Source organism: Sus scrofa, chromosome 10 (assembly GCF_000003025.6).
Source record: "Sus scrofa isolate TJ Tabasco breed Duroc chromosome 10, Sscrofa11.1, whole genome shotgun sequence".
NCBI classification, from domain to species: Eukaryota; Metazoa; Chordata; class Mammalia; order Artiodactyla; family Suidae; genus Sus; species Sus scrofa.
In genome coordinates, this window is record NC_010452.4 from 20,467,785 (window position 1) to 20,488,195 (window position 20,411).

The window sequence follows — 20,411 nt, forward strand, 5'->3', positions numbered from 1 at the left end:
TGGAAAGAACCAGAAGTTAAAAAAGGAAGGATAAAACATCAAACATAAAAAGGAAAAATGCAGATAAATAAATACATTCATAAAACGTGACCAATACACAGGAAAGATATTCTCTGACAAAATTAAATAAGTTCCCACAGATACTAAGAATCTAGAGTTCAAAATGTTTAAAAGAAAGCCAAAGTCACTGAAATCCTCCATCCCTATCTGCTCAATTAAGCTCAAAGAGAGAGAAAATTAAGCTACAGAAATTATAGTAACCAATGTTAAAGATGGGATATTTTTATAATTTTAATGGCACCTAACAACACTGACAATTTAAATCATTTAAGAAAATCTCTTCAATCCACCTTCCTCAAATCTGAAATCTTTCACAGATTTAATAAGAAAATTGGAAAGACAAATGTAGCTTATAGAGATTAACAAGTATTTAACTGTGGCAAAATTCAAGCAAAGTGATCCTTTTAATTTTCCCCCTTTATTATAAACCTGAAACCAATCTCTCTTTCAAGAAATCTGATAACTAAAACCAATCACTACTTCTGTCTTTCAAATTCATTTTTATGTTTCAATTGATATCCAATAATTTTAATGCTCTACTATAGTATGGATGACTGGTTTCCCGTCTTTTAAAGAATGAGACCCTAGAACTGTCAATAATTTTTGAAGACTGCCTTGTGTGAGACACATATATTATGTATAGTACTATGAATTCTACATAATGCTTTTAAAATATACAGATATTTCAAAAAGAAGCATGCAAATTAGACACCTGTACTTGACTAGAGACAGTAGCTGATCTGCCTATAAATTTACAGGTTTCTCCTAATAACTCAGCAGCTCCTCAAAGATGTAAGAGCCATGGGTGGGAACTACGAACTTGGAAGTCAGTTCAGAAGGCATGTGACCCAGTCACACCCGTTTAGTGCCGCATGGTTTATGGTGGGATTTACACACCAAACCTGAAAGTAGACAGAAAAGGACTAAGAATTCTCATTTTACAAATAACAAGATGGAAGTTGACAGAGACTAAAGAGATGGGTCAAGTTTACACAGCTTAGCAAGGGTGAAATGCCCATCAGGAAATAGGTCTCCTTACTTGTTACTAACGCAGTGTTTTTAATCCATTGCAACTTATTCATCTAGTGATGAAAGGGCAGTGTTATTATTTTCATAAAAGCAGACTAATGTACTTGACCAATAGTTCAGAGACAGAGAAACAAATATATTTTGATTTATACCTTTATGGACCATCTAACAACTTAGCTACAATTCTACACAATAATAATTTGGTGGGGGTAATGAAACAAGAAAGAAATGGCAAAATGAGCCAGGATATGCTAAATAGATAAACCTACTGAGAAAAGTGTTACGAATTAGGAAGACAATAAATTCCCAATTATTGCAAAATTTTCAAGTTCTATTAAACTGTCACCTTATACTTGTCACTTCTGAACTCTAATAAACCAAAGTGCCTAGTTAATTTTTTAGTGATCCTAACAAGATCAGGTAGTTGCTCTAAAATGCATTAACGCAATTCATTAACTAGTTCAGAGGTAAGTATTCCAATTCTAGAACAATAAATAAGGTGATATGCAAAAGAATGTGGAAAATCTTAACTATGGGTTACTAAAAGAACTAAAACCAAAAAGTCAAGAAATTGGAGGTAGAACATAATGTTTTAAAGCATGTTATTTTGGATTTTAAAAAGCCTTTGGGATGCTTTTTAGGGTGGGATATTAAAATGTTTCTCTTTCTGCCCCATTCCAAAGAACCGCACAAAAGCAAATTAAAATAGCGATGAAATGAAAAGCTTACGGGTTTGTATCTCAGTGCATCTCTGTAGGATCCAAACAAAGCAGCCTGCGCCCTAAGGAAGGCCCTAGCCACTCCATCACCCGTAGCTGTAGACTGCTTCTTCAGTTTATTTTTCAGGGCCGAGACCTGCGTGGCAGAGAGGAACAGTTAAATTAACACCTCAGAAATTGGTACAGCGAGGTACGAGCCCAATCAGCAGGCAAACCGCAGTGTCTTCAGGTCAGCCCGAACCTCCTCCTCCTCCCCAGTAGCTTATCTTTTTAACTGCAGAGAGCACCTGCTGGTCTGTTAATTGAAAGGAAAGCAGGGGCACAGAGTGATGTGCTAATGCAAATTGGTTTATGCTCTCTTTTTCTCCCAAGGCCTCTTGACATAAATAAGCTGTAATTATTTTACAGTAAACTGCTTGGGAGCCACTTTTCTGCAGGTTTTTAGCCATTACAACATGTGTCTACTTGTTTGGAGACTTAGCCGGGTGGGTATCGTTCATTTCTGCTATGTCAGGTTATTTGTTGCAAGTCCTCCAGGATCACGTCCTATTTAATTGTATGTGGGGAAGCCTCGTTTGTACCTGTGATTTTCCAGTCATTGCTGAATAGTTTTCACCACTATTAGATGGAGAGAGGGGAGCAAAGTCAGGGTTTCTGAGAACCTTCCACGAGTGGAGGACTGTGTCATGTGCAGCACACACTGTCCTATCCAGTCTTTGCAGACTTTTATGAAAGGTATCATGTCACCATTCATGAAGGAAGAAATAGGGGCGCAAGCCTGTGAACCACCTGGCCCTCACTACACAGCTACGAACTGTCAAAACTGAGATTTCAGAGTTGCCGTCATGGCGCAGCAGAAATGAATCTGACTAGGAACCTTGAGGTTCGATCCCTGGCCTCGCTCAATGGGTTAAGGATCCGGCGTTGCCATGAGCTGTGGTCGCAGACGCGGCTCGGATCTGGCATTGCTGTGGCTGTGGTGTAGGCCGGCAGCTGCAGTTCTGATTAGATCCCTAGCCTGGGAACCTCTATATGCCTCGAGTGTGGCCCTAAAAAGACAAAAAGACCAAACAACAACAGCAACAACCTGAGATTTCAACCCAGTTCTGTCCAGTTTTTTTCCACCACCACCTGCAGGATTCAAGTTCAGTGTTACTGCCTTCTGAACCAGTAATCATATTAATCATGTCCTCAAATCAAAGAAACACCACTAGGAATTTGGGCAATTTTTAAAGGCATCTAAATTTGTTAAAAATGTTCACGCATTTCCATCCTTTTCAGTTCCTGTGTCTTTTAGAGAAACACGAATTATTTACGAACAGCCCTTCCTTAGATGAGGATTTTCTAAATGTGATCGCACTCCTAATGTGCCCTCTTCTTTTTTAAAGTGGAGGGGGCGGGATGTGTTCCTATGCATCCAATTCACGTGACCGATTCCTCTCACACAGAATAAAAAACGACACTCTGAACACTTAAAAAATACTATTGATGCTCACACACTTTCTATCAGCATTTTACATGGAAACATGAGGTCATGGAGATACTCATCCTGTTTTCTAAAAAAAAAAAAAAAAAAAAACCTGATGGGACAAATTCTGGTCCGATTGCCGATTGCTCCCTTCTCAGAGCATGTTCCTTATCCTTAGGACACGACCAGATAACAAAACCATGCCATTTCTTCTTCACACATACATGCAAGAAGGAATGTTGCTATTTCTTTATACAAGAGGTCCTGACTACTCTTGTGGATGGTGATTGTAAGTGAATTGTCAACCTAATTAACAACTAAACTTTGAATAATGCTAATGAGAAATGAACACAGCATCAGAGGGAGGACCAGCTCTACAGGTGATAAACCTTCACAGTGGTGACATTTTCCAATGTAAAGCCACAGTTACTGTGATCTGATCAAAGAAAAAGACCCCCATTGGGTCCAATTATAACCATAGTTTTGAAAAAATTATCAAGTTATGATGTTCATAATCTATGCAGAAAGGCCTTTGCAGTATAGGTCTTTCCCCACAGCTGTGATCTTTTCAATTTATATCCAGGCTCCACAGATTCAGATAAAAGTTTGGAGCCTAATTCATTTAGCCCACAAAGTGCATAAACCAGGATTCATTTAAGAGGAAGTTTTTATTATTAAAATCTAACCTCAATAAATGCACGTTTTTAGATAACCCACATATTCAAAAATAAATACAGCTGAAGGATGCAAAAACAAAACACCTGACTTAATGTTCTTGATTCTGAAGTTTGTAACAATGTTATTTTTTTAAGTTTAAAATGCCTTAAAAAAAAGCAGTGTGAATGAAAATCATTACTGTTATTTCATTATTGCCGCCCCCTGCCCCCAAAGACTTATGATGAAAAGAATAAGATGCTAGTCTTTCAAAGTATTATAAAAAAGCAAATGATTGGCTTATTTTTCATTTTACTTTAGGAAACAAAAAACACAAAACCATGCCATTTCATGTCATGCCTTAGAATCTTTGCAGAAGAGAATTCCTCAAAATGTAGTTTTCTGTAACACCTGAAGCTGCCGATTCGTTTGTCCACAAATCAAGAATCCTTGGGACCGTCATGCCGCATGTGGTCCCAGAGGCTGGAGGCAAGTCACACCACCCCTCAGCCTTTATGCCCCCGAGGCCTTGATTGCGTCACTGCTGTGTAAGCTGCCCAGGATACCTACCCCTGTGCCACAAGCCCTTCCTGACCACATCATACTTATGGAGCCTTTGCTTTCAAAATCAGTCAGTGGTAGTTCCTGAGCTTCCTCAAGAGCTCTACAGAAAATGGGAAAGAAGAAGAAAATGCCTGCTCTACAACTGTCCAAGGCAGGAGCCATCAGACACACGAGCACTGGAAACGTGACTAGTCCCAACTGAGAACTGCTGCAGTGGAAGAAATGAGGTGAATTTCGAAGACTTCACACCATTAAAAAAGTAAAATACCTCATTAATAATTTTTACTGGTGACACGGTGAAATAATGATATTTGGAATATACAGGGTTATGTAAAGTATATCATTAAAATTAATTTCACCTATTTCTTTTTACTTTACATAGTTCCTATTACATTGCTAATTGCATTAAGTGGCGCATAGCACATTTCCACCGGACAGTGTGCTATCACTCCCATGAGCACACCAGCTCATTTCATGCAGAGCTGTGAGATTCAAAAACTGCCTCGCAAGAAACATGGTTACATTTCTTTCCTTTGCCTATTTCATTATTCCATTATTTCAACCTTTACAAACTACATAAAAAGAGTTTTTCCTTGACCTACTCTGGGTGGGCTTCGACGACCAGTAGATCTAAGGTGGTTTCTGGGTTTCAGAGACCCGAAGGGCAGCTGAGTTAAGTGTTCTGTAGGCACCAATGAGTGCTCAAGAATAGCCTGTAAAAATGAAATGGTTTTTTAGCCGTCATCTTCAGTTACAAGGCTCTTACCCTCATATAAAATGACTGTGGGAACCTTGCTATTTTCCTGTCTTTTAGATCACAGGAGTAAATTATCACCAGCTACCACTGCCCTTTGCAGTGCTAATCAGCTTTTAGCAGTTTTTATCTATAACAATGGTGATGTCGCTTCTGTACTTTTAAAATACTTGGTCTGGGAAAAAAACCTTTTCTGCTCTGATTTCCAAACATCTCCTTTTAGCCACAAAATAAATGTACATCGTTCCGTGAGATCCTAAGGTTTATACTCACATACAACTGACTTCAGAAAAGCATTCGGAACCTTGGGCACATGGCTCGGATCACTTCACAATCGTATTATGTGATTTTGAAAAAGTATCCACTGTTTTCTCTTTTTATTCTCAAGAAAGTAAGCTTCAATCTCCCATGGCTGGAGATGACCTCAAAACTGACATTTTATTTTATTATGGCATTTTTCAGTCATAAAATTACATACATTACTCTGAAGTCCAATGAGGTATCCTACTGGACCCCCAAAAAATTAAACAGTGCAAAAAAGCTCCAGAATAAATGTGATCTCACTGCTCTTATCTAATGTTCAAATTCCTTTCATACAACAAGAATCCAGGCTTCTAAGCTGCCGTCCACGGGAGGAATTACAACCTGGGCCCGAGCACATGAATGATGGTACAGGAATTCTCCACTTTTACCCTCTTAGCACCGGATGACTACGAACAAAAGGAGGGAATTAATTGCGTGAGTAAACCCAGCAAACAGGTATAAATTAAAAGCGTGCAAGCCACGTGCACAGAGTCTGAGTAATGAAGCAATTATGCAACCAGTGGTTAGGCAGGGAGAGTGCATAAGGGAGTTGAGTTTTTCAGAGAAGGGACAGATAGTTCTCTTAACTTGACTTTTAAATGCATCTTCTCAGGAAAAATAAAGTAACCGCTACAACCCGTACATTTTAACTTTACTTTTTAGCACCACAGAGAGAGACATCAGGATAAAGAGCAGAAGGTAAAAATTAATGTTCAGAAATAACATCTGGATAACCTGCACGACCTGTAGGTTCCTATGATGTTTTTAAGTAGCCCTTTTATGCAACTAAACTGCACTCTAGAAACTACACGCATTTAGAAAAGTTAGTTATCCGCTTTGGGAAAAAGGTACAAAGGTACAATCTTTCCTTCTTCCATGAAACATGTCATGGTAATCATATGAATGAGAGACAGTAAATCCCTGTATGTCTTTCCTTCTAATATTCAGTTTTTTAAGCAACAGAATTAACCCTCCCTCTTAACATAATTTTCTAACATGCTTCTGTTTAAAGATTAAATAGTAACCTTTAACATTTATGAAATGAAAAACATATGATACCCTCACAGAGGGACCATGACACTGCTTCTTTGACTGCTTCAATTGCCCATCAAAACCTGATCCAGTGTCGTCTACGGCTATTTTCCTTTCCGAGGGATCCTACCACGAAGACAACCGAAATTGCTCTCACTCCGCCTTGAGCCCAATGCCATATGCCCATTTTTCTAATACCAACGTCACTTCCATCCATCCAGGTGCTGGAAAAAGAACCTTGTAGGTCCTCTCGACACCTCGCCTTTCTCATCACCAATAAGCTAGACACTCCTGAGCCCCATCGGTTCAACCTCCGACGGAAATTTCAAATCCATCTACTTTCCTCCAAACCCCTGCCACTCTCAGGGTCAAGCAACTGTCATCTCTCACCCAGACCACTGCAAACAGCCTCCTAACTTGGTCTTCCTGCTTCGTTTCTGCTTCATTATACCCAGGACCCTTCAGGACCCAGAACCCAACATGGTATTTTAGAAGTCATGGGGGACCACACTTGTATTCCTCTGCTAAAAATCTCCAGTGAGTTTCCAATCAAGTCCAAGGGTCCTCAGAGAACGACAGCTCTTTTATGATCTCTCACCCAGCTCTACCACCTAGCTTTGCATAAGTCTCTCTTTCCAGCTCTACAAGACTTCTTTCCATGTCCTAAATTTGCCAACAGCAGAACCTTTGTATATGCTATTCCTTCTCCTGCTTTGCATGGCTTACTCATTCTTGTCATGCAGTCCAGTTCTGCAGACAGATGTTCTGACATGGTGAGCCTGGCTGGACCACAAAAGGCAGATCTGAGTTTGGAGACGGGATCAGATGGCATCGTAGCTCACTCATGAGAGGCACCTGTCAGTCTACAAGCTGCTCCTTCTCTTTGGTCATAGAAATGCTAAGTTTTGACTGGTGATTGGTTAACTGGGCTGGGTTAACCTAGCTGTTTCCCAGCATCACTTCTGACTAGGTATGGCCATGTGGTTGGGTTCAGACTGGTGAGCCCCAGGACCTCAGCGTTTAGGTCTCTGCTCACTCTGCTCCCAGCACAACAAAGGCGTACAGTAGGTGCTCCGTCAATATTTGCTGAGTGAATGAATGGACAAATTAACAAGCTGTCCAAGGCACACTCCTACACTAATTTCTCTAGTTAACTGGATCAGATTATCTGTGATGGCGTCCAGGAACACAATTAATTTAGAAGGTCACCCAATCATATCAGCAAGATTTGGGAGCCACCACCGTGACAGAGCTCAAAACATCATGCACACACAAAGTCTCTCAAATATGGAAAAGGCAAGAACTTGAAAAAACAAGAAACAAACTTTTAAATAATTTTAAAGCCCAAACTAGGTCTTCACATTAAAACACACACACACACACACACACACACACACAGGCAGTAAGAAGAGAGAGAAGCACATTATTAAGATGATATAGGGAAAAAAGACATTAGGAGAAAGGTTAGGTAATTTAGATGGAAATGAAAAGCAATGAGGAAGTCAAGGAAATTCATGAGCACTTAAAATCACTAAAAGTAACAAACTATAAATCAATGTTAAAATGGTCAACGTGCAGAGACAGGAAGGGAGGAGCTGAAGGGCTGGTCCTGCTGTGGGAGGCAGATTCTCTCCAGCAGCCGCAAATAACAAAGCTCTTTTCAAATGTGAAGCCCAATTCATTAGGATTTTGAGGTTTTGGTTTTTGTTTTCTTTCGCTTTCGCCTTTGAAGTTTATATTTTAAAAAATACATACCAAGAAAATAGTAGGGAAAACAGCAGATTCTGTTCACAGTTTGCAGACAAAAAAACCTTTGTAAACAATCCCATCCCTGAAAGTAACTAGTGAGAAGGGTGGTCCCCTGACACCCAAAGGTGCGCAGGAGCAGGGTGGCTGCCATCGCAGCACCTCCTCCTCCTCAGAGGCAGGAGACCTGAGGCTGCTTCCAGGTTCCTTTCTTCCATCACCATGAAAGGCCACCGAAAATACCCTCAGACAGTGTGCTAGGAAGGGTCTCTTAATAGGGACTCGCAAAGCAACCTCTGTTACAGAGGAGAAAAGAAATGTGACGGTCTTTCTCTCCAGGAGTACAGACTGCCTGCCCGCTCTGCCCGCAGCTCTGTGGCGGGCAATGCTCCCCGGGTGCCCCCAGTGAAGAGCTGGAGGTGAGAGGGCTGGACATTTCCTCAGGGGCAAGCTGAAAGCAGGGTTTGTCTCCTGGACTCTACTGTACTAAACAGCAACAACAAATGTTCTTGAAATTACTCTAGAACCCGAGTGCAATGGTGTTATCTGTCCAACCCGGACACTCAAGAAATTTGCTGGGGACTTCATTTACTGCTAAACATGACAAGGATCCCAGCAGAGCTGCGGCAAACCTGGAACTCATATAATATTCTCTGGGGCCTTTTATTTCCTTTATAACATATATTATGACAATTTAACGCATTAAACCTTCATGTTAGATTAGAGGAAATATCCAATAAATTAATCATATTTATCAACTTCTTTGCATGGTTAAATTTGTTTATATACTTCAATTTTTTAAGCTGATTTTTAAAATTCTCTGAAAAAGCCAAATTTTCCTCGAAACTTATTTCCAAATGAATTAAATCACTTGAGTGTAGATATCTAAAGATTTTAGTTAGAGTCAGAGTCTGGGTTTGTTTTTGATTTTTTTTTTTTTCTTTAGTTCTTTGGGCTTATAATGATTTCTAGTTAACTAGAGCAATTTACGTCTTTCCTTCTCATAACACAGTAGACCATTAACTTAGTCCTCTGTGGGATGCTTGAAAACTTCGCTGTAAGATGCACAGTATTTTAGATGACTCTATTTTATAATAAAATCTTCTCAATGTTTTAGTGATTATGCTTTATACTAAATGCAGCTATCCTACACATGCCGTGGGATACCGTGAATGAGATGAAAACTCTTCAGCATACAGACTGTATTTTCTACACACCCTCATAATAGAAAATAGAACATCATTTTCCAATACTATTGCATATAACGTGAAAATGAGTTTTTGAAACAGTGCTGACAATCCTAGTTTAAATCAAATGCATATACTGATATTTCTTTCACAAGATCAGAATGGAGCGTAAGCTTTTATAGCAAATCTCAAGAGTTCCTCCCTCCACTTAGTCATCTTTATATGAGAGGGACCACGGTCTAGTGTTTGGGGCCTAAGTCTGAGGATCAACGTGTAGGAACAAAATCGCAACATTCCATTAACAGTATACGATCTGTGCCTTCGTCCTCTTATCTAAATTAGGGGTAAGCATATTGACCTGTCTCAAGAGTATATTATTTTTTTACAATCTAATGAGTTAAAAATATTCAAAGACGCTTAAGCAATACAGGTCAGAATTCACTTTCCTAGTGATGAACGCCTGTTACTTTTTCAGATGTCAATTCTGACCTGCTTTCTTCTATAAGAAATAGTTTATAATTGTTTTAACTTAAGAGTCACATGAAGACAGATTTCCTAAATCTCACTGTAATTCTAATGAGCTTAATTTCCCAACAAGTGCAACCTTCTATTTATTTTTGAAATGGTAACGATTCTCCAAATTACTGTTTAAAATGTTAATAATGATAAAAATTAAAATGAGTACTAATACCTTAAAAATACAACATTTTAAATTATGTAATTGAAATTAAATTCATGTATCTATATTTAGAATGGAGGGGTCACTTTTTCTTAAATTAAAATGAACTCATTTGATTGTATTTAATCCAACTTGCTCTTTTTTTCCCCACACTTAAAAATATACCACAAAAATACCAGATGCAATTGATACTATTACACAGCCCTACACATTTACTTCTTTATTTCAAATCACACAAACTACATATGTTTGAAGGTACCTACATTTGGCAGAGCCACTAAAAAATAAAATTACATTGTATTCATAACAAGAACTACACTACTATATTTTAATGGATCGACTGCTTTTAAAAGTTATTCCATGTAATAATCAATATCGTTAAAATCACTCCCAATAAAATTTGTTTTTTTTTTCTTTTAATGATCCAAATCTATACTGAAATGATGAAATCGAAAAACAAGTGTTCTTGTCAGAAGACAGGAAGAGAGTTTTTTCCCCTCCCTTAAGGAAAACAAAGGATTCCTGAAAGCTTTGGCCTGATTTATTTTTCCAATTTTAAATACCTTAAGAGTAGCGGAACTGCTACTGGCATGGTAGTATTTCTAACAGTCAATAAATCTAAAATATTATGTGTGAATATTGGAATGAAGCCATTAAGAAGATTACAGCATGCAACACAGCAGAGGGTCCACAGGAAAAAAGAACTAGTAATTCAGGACAACTGTGACCACTGACCTTTGAACAGCCAGGACCACTGGTCAAGCTGACACCATAATAAAGTGCACATGCATTGAAAGTCATCTAGCCTGTAAGTATAATTTAAATGTTTCGGTGAACAGTTTTAAAAGGCCCCCATTTAAATATCAGTTAATTTATATAAATTATCAAATAATACCAATAGTAGTATTTTTCAGGCTCCAGGTATATTTTATTAATTCAAATCACAAAAACTCAGTATGATCATTTGTGATTTTAATGTCTCATTTAAAACACAATTCTAGCAAGTATGATGAGCTACTATTCCCTACTATAAGAGACAGCTTTCGGAACGCTGATGAGAAACTCAAATTTATTTTAAACAATCACCTGAAATATTTTTATAAAATGACTCTAGCTTGAAAACACCTCATACTTTCAGTAAATAGTCCCAGCTCCACCTAGAATTGTTTCAATTTTTTACAATTTTCAAATTTGCCTATAAGTCTGTGGTCCTTAATTTCAAGCACACATATAGCTATAGCTAAAACCACCTTGCAGTATTAATTTTTATAAATTTTTTTTTACTCTTTTGGTTATATTCAATTAACTGTTGCTTATAACTGAACAATGAGATGGTCCCAGCTGTTATTTTACATATTTAGGCTTTTACATTTTGTGAATAGTGTTTAACTTCTCCATATATTTAAATAAATACTTTAATATTAAGCTGAATCTACTAGAAAGTACTAGTTTCCAACTAAAAAGGAATCATCCATCAAAAAAATTGCTATTAAAGATTATGTTTTCTTAAAGACATAATCAGCTATCACTGAAGCAGACCAAAAAAATTTTAATATGACACCAAAAAAGCTGATTTATTTTTTCTTTCTTTTCTTCTTCCCCATTTAAAAAAAAATTAACAATCCCTTCTTCTTAGGGCACTAATAGTAAGAACTACATGCACACGAGGAAAACATTCTTAAAAGTTGGGGCTTTATTTTCTTACTTCTCTATCATGAAGAAAAATACCTTGATGGATTTCTAAATGAACAACTCTAATCCTTTCTAGCAGCTTCTGCAAAATTTTTATAATGAGGCAATCTAATTATAATGAGCTAAAAAGATAATATAATTCTTCACTGGCCTGGGTTTAGATTTGTTCATACATAGCACAAATTTTACTACAGTAAGATAAAGTGGTTCAATTTAATTTGTTTCAAGATCAGCAAGTATTTTAGGTTATTTATGGGCATAAATAACCCGATTTTGACTTTAAAATCACATTTTTCCTATCTCTATCCATAAGAACAATCAAGACTAGAGTATTGCTATATTTTTTGAGTTTGAGATTTTTTAAAATCTTTTTTCAAACTCCCTAGTAATGATTTCAAAGTACTTTCAATATTACAGAAAAAAATATATTTGAAGGTTTTTTTATTCCCAAATTTTAATATCCTTGAAAAAACAATGGTTTTTTTTAAAGGGGTTCATTTTAACTTAGAACTATGTCACAATATTTAAAAATACCCATTAGAATATGTCCAGTACAAGCTGCATTTCATCACTGCTCTAAGGAATACGAAGACAAAAAAATGTACTTTGGAGACTGTTTAACACAAAATACAGAATATATCCTATTAGAAGCTGCAGACACACACACACACACACACACACACACACACACGCACGCACGCACAAACCTCTGCAAGATCAAAGACCAGAAGAGAGCTGGCACTTAATTTATCAGCCTTTACAGACAAAAGACAGTTTTCGTCATTTCAAAAGGATCAGATGTCTTTTATGACAAACTGGGTTTGCAGTTTAATTTACAAATAGAATTCTAAGTAAGCAGTCTTTGCTCTGCCAGAGCAAATGACAAACAGTGTAGGTTTTCATTGTTGCGGCCCTCAGCAGGATAGAAAAGATTAAAATAAAACTGAAATAATTTAGAGAAAACAAATAAATGTTTCAGAAAGTTGAGGGAGATCAAAGCCAGAATTTTCTGACCCCAACTGTACAAGCATTTCTTATTATATTGACCAGTGCCATCAGATCATTAATTAAAAGGAAAAGCGCTGGCAGGTGGCAGGGAAGCAAAAGCCGATAATTGGCCCCCTTCTTCTTCTTGCCTTCAAAAACTCTCTCATTCTTTGCAAGACATGCCACTAGGCAGACAGAAATGCCTACTTTGTAATAAAATGATTAAGATGAGATGAAGAGACCTACGTTTAAAGAAACTCTGCCTAATGAATGCATCGAGCTTTTTAATTACGATCCTACTCTTACAATAAGGAATATGATATGTTCCATTCAACATTGCCTCAACTGCCAAAAGGTAAAAATATTAAATATAGAATCTACACTGATTGCTCTCATACCACATGCACATAGTCAACCCTTTTATTTTGGACAGAAAAAGTGGGAAGACAACTCGAGGTAATTCAAGGGTCCAGGAGAAAACAAACATATGTATGTTCACCACAAAATATCCTCCAGACTTACCACATCACTCGGGAGGCTGTTCAAGTCATTAAACGGTGATTCTAAAGTGTTTGTGTCAACATTTAACAGGACCACATCCTCCAATGATTTATTTTTCACTCTCTGTTTAAAAAACACAATCATAAATAAACACCTTAGTACTTTTTCCTTCCAAAACTATAATGAGCTATGTAGAGAAAATTATCTTAATGCATTAGCCTTAGGAAAAGAAAAAAGGAAAATTCTGTATCATAAAAGAATATAAACAATTTCGCATTAAGAAAAAGTCTGTCTACAACCATACAGAAAGATAGGGTGAAAATGCTTAAAATAGAATGTTTACTCATCTAAACATATTGATGTATTTTAGAGATATCATAATTACATATATAATATAATTTGACTACCAAAGAGATATTACAACAAAGACTCACAAAATAGGCAAGCTATATTAAACTGTAAAAACTTATATCCTTTAAATCTTACCAACTGGATTTCAATCCAATGATACAGGAACTTATGGCCAGTTCTACAGCTATTTTTAGCACAAATCATACTGGGGTTAACATAAACCAATAAATACAATTACTAAGTAGTGAACTAACTTTAAATTAATATTTTCGCTCTATTTCCATATTAGGCATAAGTTAATGATGACAAGTGAAAGTTGAATAAGAAAAAAAAGACAGAGTGAGCAATAATATAGCATGTATTGTCAGTAATATTTATCCCATGAATGTAATATAAAGGGTCAGATTTAATAAGCTATCAGATTAACTACTTCATTTGTCGTATTTGTTTGAAAGTTTAGTCAATGGTCAAATTATCTCAATAAATGCATAAATGATAGTAAATTCAAATTTATTAAATTTTTACCCTTAAAGGAAATAGGTATAGTTTACTTTTCTTATTTAAATTAACACATCTACTTGAATCATATAATTCTGTTCATCTTATTTCAGTGATAGCAAATAGCATTATTCCCTAATGCAAATAAGAAAGATGTGTATTAATGAAATACATCTATCAACTCAGGATCCATAAGTGCATAGGTCAGCAAGCAATCGGTCAATTAATTTCAGTGCAGCAGTTTTAAAAGTGACAGTCTGGAAAAGCCACTTTTCAGATTATTTAAATACCTTAAATTTTAAGTTAGCCAAGCAAATTTTTTAAGTTAGCCAAGACTGAAATTTCTGTGATCCATTTAGAATTTCAAATATCTGCATATTAGGCAGAATGTTAAATCTGCTAAGAAAATGGTAGTCTAGAGTAGCAATTTTTTATGTGTTAACAAAGCCATAATATCTATATGGAATATGGTTCTCAGGGGGACACATGATTCTAAAACTCTATTTTGTAGAAGATATTATAATTATTCTAAAGTAAGATTCGGAAGATGGCCATTTCTAAGAAATTAATAGAGAATCATTTTTAATAGTGACACTATTGCCAAATTATTTATAAGTAAACTCACTTCCTTTTCATGTGTACACATAAATGTGAAAAAGGTTCACATACACAAATACATTATCTATAATTTAACTATACCATAACTATAGAAATAACCTATTTTACAAGCAAAATTTTTAAATTAATGACATTTGTATGGAAAAAGTGTATCATAATTTTGATTTCCATCTTCCATTTTAAGTTGCCCTTTTAACCAAAAATGAAAAAATAATCCAGAAATCTGATGTATATTTTAGGGGATGAAATGGGTGGATTCATTTACATAACCTAGAGTAATGGTTGTGTGACCCCAAAATGTAATAATACTAACACTAAACTCTGAAGAAAGGAAATTAGTATTAGCATGAAATGTATACTTGTTTCAAAGATTCTTTTAGTTTTAAAAAGTCTGATGATAGCTGAATATTAAAATTTGCTAAAGGCAACACCAATAAGAACAGGAAATGTATTCATTTCAATAAATCAATACACTGAGCCTCCCTAAAAGGAGCACAATTCTACATAAGCAAAAAGGGAAAAAATAGCATGTAGTTTCTATCTTTTAAAAAAATTTGTATTAGTGTATTTTATATGTCTTCCCTCCAATCAGGCTGCAGCTATTTTTTTTTTTTCTAAATAGGAGTGGAAAAGCCACATGGCATATAAAGCAGTACCACTTTCTCTGTCCCAGGTTTTTGCATCTCTTAAGATTCATAAACTTGCTTGGATGGTAAAAGAGTAAGAAAATGTGAAAAGAGAATTTGCCTTTTTCTTCAAAAGAAAGAAAATTATATTAGGACAGAGACTGCAAGTCTTTTGAGACCAACAGCAGGCACCAAGCCAGCAAGTCTTCTCTCGTCCTCCACACGCCACCCTCCTTCTAGGTGATGCCAGCACGCGGTACATACATCCTGCACGTGACCTGAGGATGTGACACGCTGGCAGCAACCTCGGGATACTGTGCCACTGGTCAGCATTTCACCCAGAACCCTCTGCTATTAAAATAGGGTAGCCTCACGGCTGCAGGCTCTGCTGTTTTACCCCAGTCACTTACAGGCCTTCGTCTGCTTAGAGTTCATCCCTAAGCCTGGTTTTCAGCGAGAACAAAATGCCCTTATCCTTCATTTCAGAAGGAAATGTGTATGTTAGAGAGAGATTTCTAGCTAGCCATCTTTTACTGATAACATAAAAATCATTTTCAAAAAAAATTTCAGGAGACATTAATTTCATATCTTTGAACAATTATATCTAGAAGTCTTTGAAAAACTGTACAATGTGTTGAAACTGTCTTGTCTGAGAGAGACTAATATTCTGATTCCTCCCCCCAAAATTAGTTGTATTTGCACCAAAAAATGTGAAAAATTATTCAATTGTCTCATATATAAAATATGTATGAGATATATTTATATTTTAATGATATCATTTATATAAAATTAAAACATACAAAAGATCAAAATTTTAGCGAAAAAACAGCCTAACGATGATGTAATAAGAATGGAATTAGAGGATGTGTATCACCTGGTAACAGATTAGGGAGAAAGTTGCTAAATGGTACCTAACTTGTTTAAAGACGTTCCTGAAGTTCCTATTATAGTTTCTCATTCACTATTAAACCACATAATCCAAATAAAGCTGACTATTAAGACAGTGTGATAAGTCCTGAGTATAAAACGTACAGAGATTTCAGCCAATCCAATCATGGCATTACACATTCTCATTTAATGATAAGAGTCAATTTAGACTTAGAAAGATCTGCTTCTCCAAGATAATACCCTAGGGTGTAAGTAATTCTTAAAAGTGCTCCTTTAAAAAAGTACTGATTTTCTCAGGTGTCCAAGACACATGCAATGAATTTAATTGCATATTTATTTATTTTTATTTTATTTTGGAGGGGTGAACCTGCAGCATATGGAAGTTCCTGGGCCAGCGATCAAATCTGAGCTGCAGCTGCAACTAATACCACAGCTGTGGGGACTCCAGATCCTTAACCCACTGCGCCTGGGCTGGGGATGGAACCTGTGCCTCAGCAGAGACAACACCAGATCCTTAACCTGCTGCACCACAGCAAGGACCCCTTAACTGAATATTTAAAGTGTGAATCACTTTCTATGAAATTTTGGAAAAGCTGAATCATTTGTTTTTAAAGTTGATATACAAGGAGATCCTACTGAGTAGCATTGAGAACTATGTCTTGATACTTATATTGCAACAGAACAAAGGGTGGGGGAAAAAATGTATACATGTAAGAGGAACTTGGTCCCCATGCTGTATAGTGGAAAAAAATTAAATAATAAAACAAAACAAAACAAAGTTGATATAGAATCATTATGCAAAAAATAATAACATCAACGGTACATCAACCACTGTAAATATTTTTCATCTGTATTAAGTGCTGGGAGTTTTTATTTTATTTTTGTTTTTGTCTTTTTAGGGCCACACCCGTGGCTCATGGAAGTTCCCAGGCTAAGGGTCTAATCAGAGCTACAGCTGCTGGCCTATACCACAGCCACAGCAACGCAGGATCCTTAACCCACTGAGCAAGGCCAGGGATCGAACCTGCAACCTTTTGGTTCCTAGTTGGATTCGTTTCTGCTGAGCCACGACAGGAACTCCTTTATTTTATTTTATTTTTTTGTCTTTTTTGTCTTTTTAGGGCTGCACCTGCAGCATAAGGTGCTGGGAGTTCTTAAACTTGAGGCCCTATCAATGCTGCTGAAAGAGATATATATTGTAAAAACTATGTATTCTATTAGCTGCATTAAATAAGGATAGATGTGCACTAATATCAAAATCAAATTCAATGACTTTTTTGAAACCATACCAACCAACCACAGTTAGATTTTGCAAAATATCACACTACTGATGAATAAAATTCCTGTCATAGATTCCACACTCTAGTAACAGATTAAATACCTATTTATTTATGTTTTATTTTATACAATTTGTCCTTTCACTGCAACTACCTTGGTCTGTAAGAACAAGTTTTCTAAAAATTAACAAAATATAGTTATAATGTTATTCAACCCAAACTTCAATTAAAACAATTAAACCTACTAAAAATTCATTAAAATGTATTCTTTAGTAACGGTTAAAGGACAACTCTCTCCACATATAATACTCAAGAGTTTTAAAATAATCACCAGGATCTTCCTTGATCAGCAAAGTGAGGACTGATCCAGGAACAACAACTAATCAAGAAATCTGATCTAACTCATTTAGGTTGCTTATTAAAGAGTGACTTAAAGTACCAGACACACAACCAGCAAGAAAAGAAATTTATCTGAACAAAACTGAAATCAGCTGGCATAATGATGCCATGAAATGACCCAAGTCTTGTATTTACTTTTGGGGAAGCTAATCTTATAAGAAATCCTCTCTGGAAACCCCTCTTGTTTCAAGTTCTAGGCATTTAAAGTTCAAGGTTTTTCACTACAGTGATAACAAGTGACAAAAGTCATTTGGGAATGAGGTGATGACAGTGCAGAAAAAAATACATTTTAAGCCCCAAGAGGACTGACAATGAAAATTTTTTAAAAAAGCTATATAGTCTAACCTAGAAGTTCATGATTAGTATACTAAAACAGATTTTGGGAAAAAACAAAAACAAAAACAAAAAAACACTGATACAATGGATTAGAGTGAAGTTTGCAAAATAAACTTTTTCCCCTTTATGACTCGAAATTACATAAATTCTCACTTTCAAAATATAGAAATATTTCTTCTGAAAAAGAAACAGATAAAAGACCTCAAGTGCCATAAAGAAAGTGATTTCAACAAAGACTAAAGCTTTCAGTATTTAAAACTTACCGTATGGACCCTAAAAGGCAAAAAATAAGTAAATAAATAAAAATGGAGTTCCCATCGTGGCTCAGTGGTTAATGAATCTGACTAGGAACCATGAGGTTGCGGGTTCAATCCCTGGCCTTGCTCAGTGGGTTAAGGATCTGGCACTGCCGTGAGCTGTGGTGTGGGTCATAGATGAGGCTCGGATCCTGAGTTGCTGTGGCTATGGCATAGGGTGGCGGCTGTAGCTTCAATTCGACCCCTAGCCTGGGAACCTCCATATGCCATGGGTGCAGCCTAAGAAGTAATAAATAAATAATTAATTAATTAAATAAAAATAAAAATAAAAACGCTGCAAGACTCACTTAAAAAAAAAAACAAAATACTTACCATACGACTGACCAAATAAACCGACTTTCATCAGTTTCTGGCCACTGGAGATGGTCATTCTGCATACTAATTAAAATCATTTCAATACTACCTTTTTTGAAAATGATCATATAAGTACACTCTAAATATGAAACTAGTTGCTGTTTTGTACTATTCAACCTCCAGTCTTTCAAAACACTACTGTTGTTAACGACTACTGCTGATAAATTTATGTTAACTTACTCTCATGTTTGAAAGATACTCACGTCTATGAGGCTGGAGTGTATTCCGATCAGGTACGGCATGGGGGCACTAAATCAAAAACACATATGTATAGATTCATACAGTTCATTAAAGCAAACAACAACATGGCAATTCAGAAGGCTCTAAAAATTAAATGCATTAAATGTGTAGTCCTAACGTAGCACAATGTAAGTGCTTAAGATTATTCAACACAGAAAAGTCAAATTTAATCTCAGAGGCCATTAGGACATTCAAATCAAAATTGCTTTAAATAAAAATCAAAACATCACTTGTAATCACATCAAGAGTTATAATGTTTAAAAAACCTTTTTTATTTAAGAAGACTATGAGGGACTGGGCCATGGTGTGAGCTGAATCTTTTCCATATACTTCCTATCGAACATAGCGTCAATAATCACCAAGTTTATTCACATTTTTTTGCATAAATTTTTATTCGACTACATTCTTACATGACTTTCTTAATATAGAATCATTGTTTCACACCTACCATGTCAGCAAAATCTTGGAGTCAGTCCCCACAGATTTACTGAGCCCTACAGAGCTCCACGCACTGTGCAAAGGTAAACAATCTCCTTCCCTACTGCTACTGCTCTACTTCTGTGCTAACTTTCCACTCATGGACTTTGTCTTTCATTTAAATGTTATCCATTCACATTTATAACAATTTCAATCGTAATAACAGCATAATTAAAATTAAAATAACTGTTAAAGCAGTCAAGTAAGTTTAAGAATGATATTGCATTCATTAATTCCACACAGCATCTGGAGCACACCCAGGTGCCAGGACCTAGGCTAGGGGTTAAGGTACAATGATAAACAATATAGACAGAATATATTCCCTCGTGAAGCTCATGCTGTAGCAGAGAATACAGACATTGAATAATTTTCATAATATATAAAATCAGACTTACTAGTAATTTCAAAACTATTTCTCACGAAATGCAGGGAGGAAACTATTCAACTTGACATTTCAAAATTAATATATTATTTAACAAGAAAACATGTAAATTAACAGATGTCTGCAAATGCGATGGGAGATATGCAAATAAATAGCTATTTAAAAAATAAAACATTTCTGGCATTTCTTTTATATACATCTTTGTGTTATATTTCATGCAAACCTTTTATGTTAATGAAAACAGATAATCTTCTTTTTCAAAGGATTTGCATA

At 36.0% G+C, this 20,411-nt stretch overlaps 1 protein-coding gene across 1 annotated transcript in view; it reads right to left on the reverse strand.

The window, feature by feature from the left end:
- Positions 1-20,411, reverse strand: part of DENND1B (DENN domain containing 1B) — a 244,302-nt gene that overhangs the window by 76,278 nt on the left and 147,613 nt on the right. Inside the window, 3 exon segments of the mRNA XM_021064483.1 lie at positions 1,819-1,944; positions 13,397-13,498; positions 19,243-19,288. Coding sequence (XP_020920142.1) covers positions 1,819-1,944; positions 13,397-13,498; positions 19,243-19,288 — 274 coding nt within the window.